The sequence below is a fragment of the Pochonia chlamydosporia genome, chromosome 4 (assembly GCF_001653235.2).
Source record: "Pochonia chlamydosporia 170 chromosome 4, whole genome shotgun sequence".
Lineage (NCBI taxonomy): Eukaryota > Fungi > Ascomycota > Sordariomycetes > Hypocreales > Clavicipitaceae > Pochonia > Pochonia chlamydosporia.
In genome coordinates, this window is record NC_035793.1 from 3,582,345 (window position 1) to 3,597,762 (window position 15,418).

General features: G+C 50.8%; 4 protein-coding genes across 4 annotated transcripts; 3 read left to right on the forward strand and 1 right to left on the reverse strand.

The window, feature by feature from the left end:
- Window positions 1–1,507: 1,507 nt before the first annotated feature.
- VFPPC_08476 (cytochrome P450 97B3) lies at window positions 1,508–3,215 on the forward strand (the record flags this gene model as incomplete). Its single annotated transcript, XM_018287180.1, has 2 exons — window positions 1,508–1,782; window positions 1,835–3,215. 2 exons carry the CDS (start codon window positions 1,508–1,510, stop codon window positions 3,213–3,215), a joined length of 1,656 nt encoding a protein of 551 aa, XP_018144090.1.
- A 2,634-nt stretch (window positions 3,216–5,849) lies between these two features.
- VFPPC_08479 (MFS drug transporter) lies at window positions 5,850–7,697 on the forward strand (the record flags this gene model as incomplete). Its single annotated transcript, XM_018287181.1, has 1 exon — window positions 5,850–7,697. The coding sequence occupies one exon, from the start codon at window positions 5,850–5,852 to the stop codon at window positions 7,695–7,697; it is 1,848 nt and encodes a 615-aa protein (XP_018144092.1).
- An 807-nt stretch (window positions 7,698–8,504) lies between these two features.
- On the forward strand, window positions 8,505–12,071 carry VFPPC_08480 (kinesin family protein (BimC); the record flags this gene model as incomplete). Its single annotated transcript, XM_018287182.1, has 3 exons — window positions 8,505–8,957; window positions 9,018–10,724; window positions 10,785–12,071. 3 exons carry the CDS (start codon window positions 8,505–8,507, stop codon window positions 12,069–12,071), a joined length of 3,447 nt encoding a protein of 1,148 aa, XP_018144093.1.
- A 1,001-nt stretch (window positions 12,072–13,072) lies between these two features.
- Window positions 13,073–14,518, reverse strand: VFPPC_14417 (hypothetical protein; the record flags this gene model as incomplete). The annotated part of the gene is made up of 1 exon (XM_018292186.1): window positions 13,073–14,518. One exon carries the CDS (start codon window positions 14,516–14,518, stop codon window positions 13,073–13,075), a length of 1,446 nt encoding a protein of 481 aa, XP_018144094.1.
- Window positions 14,519–15,418: the final 900 nt, after the last annotated feature.

Sequence of the window (15,418 nt, forward strand, 5' to 3'; positions counted from 1 at the left end):
CTAGGGATGGGACAAACTACAACTTTGTGTCACTGGTTCGTGTGGGTAAATGACACGTTCACTCTATATGGCATGTGAAAGGTGCAACACTGGGAATCGGTGGGAGAGGTAATGTCACGATTGTCAGGGATGGGTGAAGGCAGCTAAGGGTATCATAGCATTCCGGTTTATGTATTACGAACGGGTGAATAATATGTGCCCGCGCATTTTCTTGTGTATTAGGCGTGAGAGTTTGTATTTCAACGTAGATTTATCCGGTCTGTCAAAGTCTCACTGGGTCGTGACACAGCATCAAAGATATTTGATCTTCATGGGGGTAGGGCCGTCACGAAACATACCGTACTTATCTGAGGGGCGTACTTCTCTGCTACTCTTCGTTTGAGTCTATGAGATAAAACTTATGTAGTAATATCACATGCCATCGAACAGTACCATACGAGCGGTACCTGTGAACAGTTAAGCTAGTGATACAACAAGATTCCGTAAGAAGTGCCGCTTGAGGTGCCGTCCACTTGGCATAACTATTTCACATGAAAACAAACTTACAACCCCAGCCCTGCCGTCTACGAAGTCATGGTCACACCAAGTCACAAACCATGATACCGCACACCGACACGCCGTATTAGTCCGTCAGCCCTACGGTCGTAGAGTCACACACGGACGGACACGCAGTTATCACAAGCAAATATAATGGTAGAGGGCCAATGTAGCTGCCATGAACCAGTCACATCAACGGTATACCAAATGTCTAATGACAGTGCGTCGTGGCCATGACGCGTTAGGATCGACATCTTTGTGTTGACTTTTCACATGAATTCGTGGTAGGTCAGACAAATTTGTTGGGACTGGTTGATGCATGGATGGTGGGTGTTGACAGCTGAACATGACGGTTTACTAGCTCGATGACGAGGCCTGAATAGGTAATAGACTACTGTCATATTTTGGAAACTCCAACACTACTGTCTGTATTGTGGTATCGTGTTTGTGTAAGTGTTTCTACTGGTGATGTTTACTTGGAATTCACAACGTAACTTATAAGTAACAAATTGTTATCAACATTACATCTACTTTCTACTATTAGAATTTACGAAAAGAAGGTCAAAATGCTCAAATATAATACAAAAATATTCAACGGCCGGCACCGACCAAACTAAATGCCAACAAGATCCCCGCACCGGGGAAGTGGAGAAACCGGAGACGGAACCACAAGCTCGATATGCAGTCCGGCTCCGGGCTCATGCGTCGAAGCACACGGCACGCACTAAATAAGCGAGGTGGCTGATGATGGGAAAGGGGAGAAGCGGCTCGTTGCTGTGTGAGAAAGGACCGCGTCATGGGCTGTATGGTTGGACTGAGGTGTTGTTGGTACAAGTGAGGTGTAAGTGGGTTGGATCCCACGCGGAAGATATAAAGGTGTAGCCTCCTCAACTGATGATGGTAGATACAATACACGAGAGAATTGAGTTAAGCTCTATGAGTGTTATTGGCAAAACGTTAGCAGTTTACCATGGCAGTTCCCTTTCCACTATTCACGGCCGTTGCGGCCAGTGGCACAGTCCTGTTCATATTGCAGCAGAATGAATGGACGAGAAACATGGCTGCAGCAGTATTTGCTGCACTTTTCGGGAGTCAACTTACCATCTTTGCCATCTACAGCATGTTTGTTTATCCTTTCTTCGTCTCACCGTATCGTGGGCTGCCGAAACCACAGGGCGGCGACTTTCTCTTTGGACACACCAGGGGCATTATTAGAGATGGCCTGGGAACAATCGCAAGAAAATGGTACCTCGCCCAAATGTCTTTGTCCTTGGCTGGCAAGTCTAACTTGATCCAGGATCGCGTCAATCCCCAACGAAGGCTTCATCCTCGTTCGCTGGGCATTCAACCGCGAAATGCTCCTAGTGACCTCGCCCCAGGCACTCTCCGAGATCCTCGTCTCCAAAAACTACGAGTTCGAGAAGCCCCAGTTTCTCCGTGATACACTCGGCCCTGTAATAGGACACGGGCTCGTGCTTGCCGAAGGAGACGCTCACAAGATCCAGCGCCGCAACCTGATGCCCGCGTTTGCCTTCCGTCACATCAAAGACTTGTACCCGCTGTTCTGGCAAAAGTCGCGGGAGGTCGTACGCGCCATGACGGCAGAATGCAACGACAAGGGCGTGATACACATGGAGGCGGGGACTTGGGCGTCACGGTGCACTCTGGATGTCATTGGTACAGCTGGACTGGGGAAGGACTTTGACGCTATTCACGATGAGCACAATGAGTTGGTGGAGACGTATATGACGCTTTCACACCCTTCGAAGACGGATAGATTGCTTATGCTGCTGGCAGAGTTCGCGGGTCTGTTTGTCCCTGTTGAGCCACTAATTAACGTTCCTATACCAAGGGTACGACGGGTTTTGAGGTCTGTTGATCTTATCAGAGGGGTTTGTCGGGATCTCATCCGGGAGAAGAAGGAGAAACTTAAAAAGGGACAGCTCAATGATGTGGATATCCTGTCGATTGCACTGAAGAGCGGTGTGTTTACAGAAGGCGAGCTTATCGACCAGATGATGACGTTTCTCGGGGCGGGACACGAAACTACTGGTTCGGCTTTAACTTGGGGCATATACACCATGTGTCGTTTTCCGGAAATACAGGACCGTCTCCGCGATGAGATTCGCGCTAGTTTGCCCTCGGTCGATGAAGAAACGGATATTTCCAGCCTCGATATCGACAAGTTGCCCTACCTTAACGCCGTGTGCAACGAGGTCTTACGAATGTACAGCCCTGTTCCACAGACTCTCCGCGAGGCCGTCTGCGACACAACCATCCTGGACCGTCCTATTCACAAGGGCACGAGGCTTATTCTCGCGGCGTGGGGCACAAATGTCGACACTAAGCTCTGGGGTCCTGACGCCGGCGAGTTCAAGCCGGAGAGGTGGCTATCGGTGAATGATGGCGGGGAGCATTCTGTCAAGACGGCGTCGCTGGGCGGCGCGAGTAGTAATTATGCGTTGTTGACGTTTCTGCATGGACCGAGGAGCTGTATTGGGCAGGGGTTTTCAAAGGCCGAGTTTGCATGCCTGTTGGCGGCGTGGGTTGGACGGTTTCGGTTCGAGTTGAGGGATGCTAGGTTGATGGATGAGGGGAATATGGTGTTTGAGCAATTGGTGACGGTTAAGGCGGTAGAGGGATTGTATGTGAAGGCTACGGTTGTGCCGGGGTATTAGTAGTATGGATTGTATATTTTGGGTAGGATGTAATGCTGATGGTTGTTGATGGACGCACTCGAGTGTAAGGGAGTGTGATTCCGTGCATGTGTGGTGTTGGAGGTGATGTTGTGGATATTGTCAGATTGTAGCCAACAAACGGGAGCAGCTGTGAATCTGATCCACTGTGCCAAGAGACTTATTTGATAGAGGCTATTTGCTTGTCAGATCAATGTGTGATTTGGACTGAGTTCAAGGGCAGCAATAGATGCCGTGGTGTGCTGCATCTCCATCTATTTCAACGTTATCTCGCAACTATCTGAGTTGATTCTTGAGCGTCGGTCGCATCGCATTCTGCCATGTCACACTATTGTGATCAAATCCTTTGCAAAGTTCCTCCTGCGGCTTATGCTTATGTGTATGGTTCCATCAAGTTACACAAGTAAGCGTCAAGTGCGATATCGATAAGTCGTGCATGACCGTCGCATAAGGAGAAGGACTCCTCGCCACCGCCCAAAGGAAAATCAAATCAACTTTAACACCAAGGAGGTTTGGACTTGGTGAAAACTTAAAGACCAAATGAAGGAAGAATACTAACCAGATAGAAGTCTAGGCCCCATGTGGCACATACAATGTGGCGTTGGCACAGTCCACCTGGCACTGGCAATGGAACCATCAGCTTACATTATGTTTCCGAAATGTCGTCTTGCCATATGGACATGAAACTAGCCCGAATACCGAGCCTAGTGTTAATCTGGGCAGAATGAACAGGTTCACATGAAGACGTTGTCTTAGAAAATGCTCATGACTCCCATACAGTAGCCCAAGTCGTAAGCATTGCGTGGAGTTTGTGCAAGAAATTTCCAGGATTCAATGGTGTCAGTCAGCTCGCGACGCGACGGAATCGTATTTCCGAGCCGGATTGTGGCGGAAAGGAATAGTTATGGGTACACGGGAATGCGGCAGCGCAGCCTGGTCAGCGGGGGCTGCAAGCATAGCTTGTAATATGGAGCTTCAAAGTACTGAGAGAAAAAATGCGAAAGTTCACAGATTTCAATGTTTTCATCTGTGGTTGCAGTGGCATTTAGATGGTAGGGCTGTAGATGCCTATGTTAAATCGAATTTGTTGAATTGACTGTCGTGGTATGGAGTCTCTTCGACACGGGATTTGTCGTGGCCGGTGTGGTCTGATTGATAAGGAAGGTGCCATGATGGGATGGATGCAAGATAAGTTAATCTCGCCGAATCAGTGCCTGTCCGAGCCGAGCCGACTAGAGTATTCGCAAACAGAGTCGTCATCTTGACTAGAAGTTATACGTATTGATTGCACCATGAACAGCAAAGAAAAAGTAGTATGTTGGCTTGAGCTTACGACGTTTATCGGCTGTAGATGGGTTGAAAGAGACTCTCGTGTGACGATGGGTGTAATACCCGCTTAACCCCGTCTTCACCCCAATTTCCATTTCCAGACTCGATTCCGTACTGTAGTTCCAGCATAACATAACAGCATCTTCGGAACCCCACTCCACCCTTGTCTAACCGGTGGGAGATGAGACCAGGCGAGCCAACGAAATGGAGACCACCATGGGCATGCTGAATAATGAATTGCTTGATGGCAAAGAAAAAAAATTGCAGCCAGACGCCATCCGCTCGGCGCCATATCCACGCACAATGCTGCCACCAAAACTGTCGGGTGATCTAACTTGTCCAAGTGGCCTGAGCATTGGTGGGTTTCAATTGTCAGTGGAGCCCATTGCCGTAGAATGCTCCTTCCCCCGAGTGATGGCTCCGCAGCCGTCACCGGTGGTCGGGCCTCTTTCTGGCCGACATGACGCATTGATTGGTCACTGACCTCCCTGTAGTGGCTGCCGTCTGGGTCCTTCCTGCCTGTTGGTGCAGTACCCATCCACAGCCATGGGTCAACTTGTGGGAGGGAGAGTGGGAGAGTGGGAGCGTGGGAGTTAGTCGTACATCCGAAAGCGAAACCATGACAAGTCGAAAATAAATCGAGCCCAGCCCATTGGCAATTTGTTCTTGAGTCGAGCATTTTTCACTTTGTAATTTACTGGAAACTTTCTTATTTTTACATCTTCCAGAAGACGGTATACTCGAGCCTGCGGTTTCTTGATATTACGTTGTGCCATCTCGAACCTGACCAGGCACGCCAGCCGACTAGCAGAATATTTCGTTGCCCCCAACTTTTGAAAGAGGCCACTAGAATTGGCCAAGGCTAGACCACGCCAAACCAGCCAGACCAGACTTGACCGATCAGAGTTGCCGAGGGCATCCCTAACGAAGCAACAGACCTACAAAGTGGTACAGAACGCCCTCCCAGACAATTGGAAGTTTTGTCACCCGTTGTCATTGATGTGCATCCCATCGGCTGGCCCCGACGGCGAACTTTCTCCGACATTTCAAACCACTAGTCAATTCCCTGCTCATTTCTTGAATCTCTTTCCAATTTACAACCTCTAGTTGTTCTTGAACCGAGAGTTCTACATCGCCACCATATTTGGACTTCGGTTGCCACCCAAACCTGTTGCAACCTGTCTCACCTATAAGACAACCGGCCAAAGAGTGTTGGTTGCGGACGCCACTCATCTTCAGCGCCAGCTTTGAGACACCACGGGTTGAGCCAGCACCCAAACTCCAGACATGGCGTCTGATCCAGCAACGCCTGACAGGCGAACTAGCTCAGAGAGAACGGTCGACGTTGAACGAGATGCTGGCATAGAAGACTTCAAAATTCAACACAACCACGAATTGCCGATAAATAACACCACGGAGACTGAGAAGGGCTCACAAACGGGAGATGGCGTTGAAACCACACCCGCAGCCAACAACACTGCCAGCCAACATGCAAATCAAGCTGCAAACTCGCAGCATGCCGAACCTGAAGCTGAGCGGACACAGGTCGAGACTTTCCTCGTCGTCTTCGCCTTATGTCTGGCTCTTTTCCTCGCCGCCCTCGACATGACCATCATCACCACCGCAATTCCAACAATATCGAGCACGTTTGACTCCAGCTTGGGCTACATTTGGATTGGCTCCGCTTATCTTCTCGGCAACGCGACTTTTGTACCTACATGGGGCAAGATCTCAGACATTTTCGGCCGAAAGCCCGTCTTGATTGGCGCCGTTGTCATCTTTTGGATCGGCTCGCTCCTTTGCGCCGTTAGCAATAGCATGGGCATGCTCATCGCTGCACGAGCCATTCAAGGTGTTGGTGGCGGCGGTACCATTGTGCTGCCCAACATTTGCATCTCAGATTTGTTTTCTATGCGCAAGCGTGGCATGTATTTTGGTATTTTGGGCGGTGTATGGGCTATTGCGTCGGCCGTTGGTCCCGTGCTTGGAGGCGTCTTCACCAGTAAAGTTTCCTGGAGATGGTGCTTTTATATCAACTTGCCGCTGTCAGGAGTCGGCATCATCATTCTCATCTTTGTGCTCAAACTTCACAACCCGAGAACCCCTATGAAGCAGGGACTTTTGGCTATTGACTGGGCGGGCAGCTTGTTGATTATCGGCGGCACACTCATGTTCCTCTTTGGCCTCGAGTTTGGCGGCGTTCAGCATCCCTGGGACTCCGCCACAGTTATTTGTCTCATTGTATTTGGTGTCGTTACCATTGGCCTCTTTGTGTTTTACGAAGCCAAGGTTGCAAAGTATCCCATCATGCCAGTCTCATTGTTCAAACACCGAACCAGCGTCGCTGCCTTTGCCCTCTCCTTCATGCACGCCTTCACCTTTATGGGAGGCAGCTACTGGCTTCCGCTTTATTTCCAGGCCGTCATGGGCGCGACGTCTCTTCTCTCAGGCGTCTACCTCCTCCCGTTTGTTCTCTCCCTCTCCATCACCTCCGCCGGCGTGGGAATCGTCATCAAGCGCACAGGCAACTACAAGATCCCCATCATGTTCGGTCTCACCGTCATGACACTCGGCTTCGGCCTGTTCATCGACCTCGGTGACGATAGAAACTGGGCCAAAATCATCGTCTTCCAAATTATCGCTGGTATCGGTGTCGGCCCCAACTTCCAGTCTCCCCTAATTGCTCTACAGACCAACGTTGAGCCTCGTGATATTGGTTCTGCTACTGCAAGCTTCGGCTTCCTCCGCCAGCTGGGCACCTCGATCTCCGTTGTCGTCGGCGGCGTTATTTTCAACAACCAGATGCAAGCACAGGAGGGTACGCTGCAGCAAGAACTTGGTCCCAAGCTAGCTAGCATGTTTACTGGTTCCCGCGCCGCAGCCAGCGTGCACGTAGTTGGCGATTTGCAAGGCCACGACGCTGCGGTTGTCAAGAATGCCTATTGGAACGCATTGCAGAAGATGTATATTCTGTTCACGTGCACGGCATTTGTTGGGTTGGTGCTCAGTTTCGCCATTAAACAGAAGAAGTTGAGCAAGGATCATACGGAGCACAAGACTGGCCTGCAGTCGTTGAAGAAGAGAGCGGAGGGAGATGCGCCTGAGGTGGCCGAAAAGAAGGCCCTTGAGAATTAGATGTCCTGAGACGTTCATGTGATGTTTTTAAGATGGCAGGTGCCAGATTTGTGTTACCATAGGCGTTTGAGTTTTTGGAAACTGCATTGCATTGGGTGCGCAATAGCATATACTCAACTTATATAACTGTTAATAGATACTTGTGTATACTGGGTGTGTAGCTTCGTTGAATGCAGGTTGTGTTGATACTTCTGTAGCTAACTGTGTCGATTTGAGGTGCAATGACACCATTTTGGCTCTTCAACCAAAAGCCAAACCGTCATAATGCGCGCTGTTCATGAAACAACCGCCCAATCGGCTGCATCAGCCGAATCAATTGCTGCAGATTCAAGCTGGTGGAGCTTTGAGAGGAGTCTGCATGAATGTGGTGAAGCTAACGAAGCTTCAAAGGTGTCGGTGGCGGTTGTCGGGGCAACAGCTGGTGCCCGTGTTGATTGAGCGCTCCTTCCTAGTCGCGGCGCTAGCTGTTTACTTGTGTGCTCGCTCTCTTCCTGGCACGTCGACGTCTGTCTGCATGGGCACCCCTCCCACACAAGGATTGTGCAACGACCGGAACTACTCCAGTCTGCCTGCACCCATATCAAAGCTGGTGAATAATTTGAGGTGTGGTGGTGTTGGTTTTATCACATCAACACATTTAATATATCTACGTCTGTTCTTGTTTTTGTTGTCGTTTTGTTTTTCTTCCTCTGGGCCGGGCACACGTCTCATCAATCACCGAACCGACCGCGACGTCACGCGGGCATCACTGCCAAACTGGCTTCCCGACGAACTACGCGCTCCGACCGGGAGCTAAACCGGTCAACAATGAGCGCGAGCATTCGCTCCGGCGCCGGCAGTCGGAATGGCATCACTAGACAGCCCATTGTGCGATCATCATCAACAAGGCTGCCTTCGTCGCTAAGCGCAGCGAGAGGAATTCCTGACCGCGCCGGTGCAGCGTCTCCCGCAGATTCTGTGTCGACGGCCACGACGAGCATGAAGCGCAAGGAGCGTGATTACGAGTCCGATGCTGGCACTGTCGGCGGCGAGGAGACCAATATTAATGTGGTTGTGCGGTGTAGAGGACGGAGTGAGCGCGAAATCAAGGAGAATAGTTGTCTGGTCGTGCAGGCGGATGGCATCAAGGGAAGTGCTGTTGGTCTGTTGATGGGCCCGAATGCGCTGAGCAACAAGTCATATACCTTTGACCGCGTTTATTCCGCTGCAGCGGATCAGGTGCTGGTGTTTGATGATACAGTTAGACCGATATTAGACGAGGTATGCGGTTGAATCATAGGAGACTCTGCGCGGGTTGTGATGATAGCTAACATGCGGTAGATGCTTGCTGGATACAACTGCACCATCTTTGCCTACGGTCAAACGGGAACGGGCAAAACGTACACCATGTCCGGAGACATGACAGAAACCCTGGGCATACTCTCAGATCACGCGGGCATTATCCCTCGTGTTTTACACGAACTGTTCCATAAGCTCGAGATTGACGACAGGGAACATTGCGTGAAATGTTCCTTTATCGAACTGTACAACGAAGAACTCCGCGATCTACTCTCTGTTGACGAAAGTGCAAAGTTGAAGATTTACGACGACGCGTCAAGGAAAGGACATGCCGCCACAGTTGTTCAAGGCATGGAGGAGAAGCACATCAAGAATGCTTCCGAGGGTATCAAGGTGCTTCAGGATGGTAGCTTGAAACGACAGGTGGCAGCTACCAAGTGCAACGATCTCAGCTCTCGAAGTCATACCGTCTTTACCATCACGGCTTATGTTAAGAAGACAAACAACCAAGGCGTGGATGATTTTATCAGTGCTGGAAAGCTCAACCTTGTAGACTTGGCCGGGAGTGAAAACATTCAACGATCAGGAGCCGAGAACAAGCGGGCTGCTGAGGCCGGTCTCATCAACAAGTCCCTTCTCACCCTCGGCCGTGTTATCAACGCGCTGGTGGATCGTACTGCCCATATCCCCTACAGAGAGTCCAAGTTGACGCGCCTGCTACAAGATTCTCTCGGTGGCCGGACTAAAACCTGCATCATTGCTACTATTTCTCCGGCCAAGACTAATCTTGAGGAGACGATTTCTACTCTTGACTATGCGTTCCGCGCCAAAAATATCAAGAACAAACCACAAGTTAACCCCCTACTCAACAAGAAGATGCTCTTGAACGAGTTTGCCAACGAAATCGAGAAGCTAAAAGGTGAACTCATCTCAACGAGACAGCGAAACGGCGTTTATTTGTCCAACGACGCGTACGAAGATTTGACTGCTCAAAGTGAATCGCGTCGTATTGTGCTCGAAGAACAGGGCGCAAAGATCGAGACTTTGGAGACCAACCTGAAAAACAAAACTCAAGAGCTGTTTTCTCTGACGACTTCGTTTATGGGACTGAAAAAGGACCACGAGGGGACAAGAGCTCAGTTGAATGACACAAAAGGGGTGCTTGATCAAACGGAAATAGTCCTTTCCGCTACACGCAGGTCACTCTCCGAAGAAACTAGGCTACGAAAGGCCCATGAGCAAACGGAGGAGAAGCTTACTGAGATTGGAGGCGAGCTCATCAACAAGCTGCACAAGACGGTCAATGATGTTACAGGTCTCAGGGCGAAGAACAAGCGCAAATCAGACTTACAATCCTTGAATCGTGCCGCTTGGGGGACGTCACAAGCGCAGGTTGCAGATGTCACGTCCATGGTTGAGCGGCGTGTACTTGAATTTCAAGGGGAGCAACAGGGGCACATAACAAGTGTGTCACAACGAATGACGTTATTCGTGGACGAGGAGTTGAGGAAGCTTTCGTCAACGCAGGCGTTTTTAGATGAGCATTTCAATGTGTTTGTCGACTCAAAGAAGCAGTTACTGGAGAAGAAGCAAGCTTCAAAGGAAGATATGGACGAAGTACTGGATGAGATCAAGGTCGTGAGGGATACTGTGAAGAACAAGGTCGGGGAGAGACTCCAGGTCATGTCACAGGCCGCGGAGAGGATATCAGGGGACGTTTTACAGGAGATGACCAACTTTCACACACAGGTATAGTGACTTTTGTCATCATTTCGACGAGAACCGTTGTTACTAACTTTGTTGCTGTAGCTCCACAACTCGTACAGCACCCTTGGAAAGGACTTCAAGTCCATATTTGAAGACCTTGTCAAGCACATTACTGCACAACGCAGCGAGGCGGACAGCCTTCGAAGGCAGTTGCACAGCGCCATGAACACCATCGCCTTGCAAAACAAAAGCCTTTCGACACGTGTCCAGGAAGCATTGGCTGAGGAGCGACGGCAGACCGCAGAGGACCGTCAAAATTTGATGACTCAAATCACCAGCTTGATCAACTCTCAGGCCGACGCACAAGAAGCTCGGCTTGCCGACAGGGCGACCCTCATCCAGAAGAGTGTTGCAGAGTCCAATACCTCAATGGAAGCAGCCATGTCGCAATATACACAAGGAATGGAGAAGTGGGATGGCAAGGAGAACGACCTGATGGAGGAAGTCAAGAAGTCTCGCGAGCTGCTAAAGACCAAGTTGAAGGACGACTGGACCCTAGCAAGCGACCAAAGCACATCTATTCAAAACATGGCCAAGTCGATTCACGCCGAGACAGCACGGGTCGCAGAAGAGCAAACCGACGACCTGGACACGCAGATGGAGGCACTGGACGACTTTGTCAGCCGGGCCAAGTCGGAAAACGCCAGTCACCACGAGTCCCACGGCCAATCTCTACAAGGCTTGTCAAATACCGTGGAACAGTCGTTTGGTAACATCTCGGCCCACTTTAAGACCACCTTTGAAAGAGTCAAGAATCTCGGTGAAGGCATGGAACTCGATACCAATGATTTGCGCGACGCTCTCGAACCGCTCGAGTCACAACTCTGCCAACCGCTCATCAACCTGCGCGAGGGAATCACATCCACCACACTGCAAGAGTACCAGCCCACGGGTGACACACCTCAAAAGGCTACGTATCTCTATCCGACGAAGCTTCCTCGCACAGAACCTCACGACCTCATCATCTCCAAGATTGACGAGGAGCCATCTTCACTCTTGGCCGACGATACCGTCGACAAGGATGAGTCAACCATGTTGTTTTCGGACATGGGACACAAAAGCTCCCCCATCACGGCGAGACAGTCCCTCGGTCTGAACATGAGTCTCCGCGAGGTGAATCCCAATGTCACGTCCAATTTGACCACCGGTGTACTTGGCTTTGATCCCAGAGCCAGTACCATGAGCATGCCGCCTGAACATACGATGCCTAGTTTTAAGAAACCACTTCGGGGGCGGGGTCTCAAGAAACAGCCTGTTTTACCGGAGGGCAGGGAGAATATGCCCTTTGAGCAGAGTTTATCTAGGAGGAAGAGCCCGAGGTTGAATTAGCCAGTCGTGTCTGTCTGTGTCTAAGCATGGTGTTTGGAGTTTTGGTTAGACGGGGTTATTCATTCGTTCTGGTGTGGGTTATGTATGTATGTAAGGCACTTGATACCCGTTGGTGGCAATTCTATTCTACTTGTAGCTTGCGTTGTCAATGTTGATATAGACTCTTGGTGTGAATCGGTGTTGTCATGCATATTGGCAGCGTGAAACACTGCAATATGAATGCAAATACATGCAATTACATTTCACAACATACTATCATTCACTATTAAATATGGCACATCAAGATAAGTTCAAAATCTGTATTGAGGCCAATGCTAAGGGCGGCATCATCCAATCGCTACAGCCCAATCAATCCCAGGCCACTGCGCCGATAAGGCCAAAAATAAAAAACAGAACGCTCAGTCCATGTGCCGACATAAAAAGGCCGTTTAGGATTTCCGTTTCAACGTATAAAATACCCATGCAGTCGGATATCTTCCCGACTTTAAAAATGAACCATGTGTTCCCTTCGTGTGCTTAATGCTCCTGTTGTAAACTGTGCTGAATGCAGCCATAAGATGAGGATATGCTTAGTACAAAGGAGCCCGTGTAAAAGTAACCATTCGCCGTCTTGTCCAGAAATTTCCGTTCCATAACGCCGCGCAAAATAATAAAGACGAAATATGTTTCTTGGGTGTTTCCAAGAGGGCTAGTCGTGTTCTGTGGTCCTGACTGCCGTTGAGGGTACAGGGGATTGTGAGGAATATTCATTCCCAGTAGTTGAGTATCTCTGATGATGAGATTCGATGCCTGGGAAAGGTGAGATTCGGTCATATGTATGCTGTTGACAAACTCGGCTTGTTCGGATAATATAGTAATGAGGCATACGCGGCTAAACCATGTCAAGGCGAAAATGTGTGATTTGTGAGTGAAAAGTGAAAGTCGGCTTTGGCAACAATGATTCCCAGATCCAGGTTCAGGTCCTGCGTTGCCGGGTCGGCTGTCTTCTTGATGGCTTTCTCCTAGCGTCTGCCCATCTTGAGCAGACGAGTCCGAAGCCACAACATGAAGGCGGTCCAGACGCCCATGGTCTTGTGCTTGGCCGTCTTTGTTCTCTTTGGCGACTTGAAGTGCACATCGTCGGCCCTAGATGGAGCTGTCTGTTCACCGTGAGTGCTGTCGTAGCCGTGAGACGAAAACTCGACCTTTTCCCGGTTGTCCTCGGTCATGGCTCCGTGCTTTCGCGATGAAGAGATGCGGATGTCGGTTCCGCTGGACATGGTGCTGCTCGATACGCTGCCGTGACCTGCACTGCCCTTGCGTAGACGATTGTGCGATTTTTCCAGCTTGTGGGCTTCCTTGTTCTCGGCGCGTTCTCGCTTACGAAGTTGTTCCTTGGCATACTTTTCTTCCTTGGCGCGCTCCTTGGCCTCGAACTTGCGACGAGCCTCTCGAACCTGTTCCTGGTGCGTGGATGTGTCTACTTCGCTGCGGGAGCGAAGGCGAAAAGCACCCATGTCCAACGAGCTGCGCAGTGGCGACAGTGGTGCGGTGGAGGAGGGAGCTACAGATACATTGGAGGTGTGTATGGAAGACAAAGTCGTCCCTGCCGTGCCCAAGGGGGCGGTTGATGAGAGTGGTGAGTCGATGGCCAAGGAAGACAAAGCGCTGCTGTTGTTCAGCTCCGACCTGCTCTGATTCAGAGACAAAGACGCCAGCGGGTGGATCGAGCCTGAATTTGTTCGAGTAGCAGGTATCCGTGTTGTCTGGTTTCCATCCGAAAGTGAACTGGTGCGTTGACTGGCCATGGATGGCCGGCGATGGTTGGGATGTTGGTAGAATGCGGATTGGTACAGCGTCGGGCGAGGAGTGGTTGATGTAGAGTGAAAGGACGAGTATGGATCGACGTCGTCGTCGTCCTCGGTGATGGTGGGAGAGTAACCAGTGGGCATGCCGTTGTCAAACGAGGCTCTCGAGTTGGCGTAGGACAGGGGGGGAGTTGAGGTGTGAGGCGTCTGCTGGAAGGGGTGAATGAATGAGCCACCGTTGCGGCCACTGGTGGTAGTTGCGATGGAGGACGTGTGTGAGTTGCCGCTTGTTGATCGGACATGAGAATATTTTGAGCGCGATCCACCACCAACAGCACCACCACCATTCAGACCTGAGCCGGAGATGTCGGTTGCTGAGAATGAGAAGCTCACATCGCGGGTAGGCCGAGCACCATTGCCAGTTGGTGTTGAGTAATGGTAAGATCCATCGCTGTCGTATGTGCCAAAATCGGAGCCAGCGGCAAGGCCAGGTGATGGTTGGTCGTCCCAGCCGCGGTCGAGGTCGAGCGACGACTCCCGATCTGAGTGGTGAGAATGCAGCTTCTTGAGGATGGGCTTGACAACAGTGCGACTTCGCGACTTGGAGATTTTCCCGCCGGAATGGCCAAAAGTGCCCGAATGAACCTGCATCGAGGTCATTGTGCCGGCGGGCAATCAAGAGGAGGCGGCGGATATGTGTTGCGGCTGTCAAGGGCAACGTAGCGAGGGGGCGGGTGCAATCAATTTAAAATGTTCTTGACCAGAGTGCGGCCTGCTCTGGTATGCGTTGTTGTCGTGGGCCGCCGCTGTGGTGGCCGTGGATGAATGTTGTTTTGGTATGTACGTGTCCGGGTCTTACACACTGCTACCAACTCGAACAACGCAGCCACTCACGCCATTCTCACACTGATCAGTCTGCAGGTTTGTCGGCGTGTTATTCGGGGTGACACTGCGGCGTCGATGAACACAAGAAAAGCACCGGCTTCAGGGCGGGCAAACAATCCAAGACGTGCGAGTACCCCCGAGGCAACACAATGAAGAGGATGAGGAGCTGACTTGGCCAGGAACAGAAACGGAACGGAAGGTGAAGTAAAATGAAGTGCACAAAACGGCGGGCAGACAGAGAGTAAGCAAAATGGCGAGATGAGGCACACGGTGGACGGGAAGTCCGGATGGACAGCAGACGAGGCACTAATAAGGAGGACTGGAACAAACAAAACGTCAACCCGGAAGCAGGCTCGAAGCACCCCGGACCGCTGAGACGCCACCAAGCTGCGCTCTGGGCTGTGATTGAGGATCAATGAATGATTTGAGAGGGGCGGCTCGGACACTCGGACAGGGGGGGAGGGATTCGAATCGAAATGGAAGAAGAGCCAGACAGATTGGCTCTCTCTCACTGTCTCTCTGTCGTCCCTGATTGACTGACTGAACACACAATTTCAACGGGCCAAAGCAAACCCCGGCTGATTACGACAGGCGAGTGCGGCGAAGCGGTCTTGCGGGCTTCCGGTCTTGCGGTGTTGTGGTTGGCGGCTGGACAGATTGGATGGAAATCGTGAA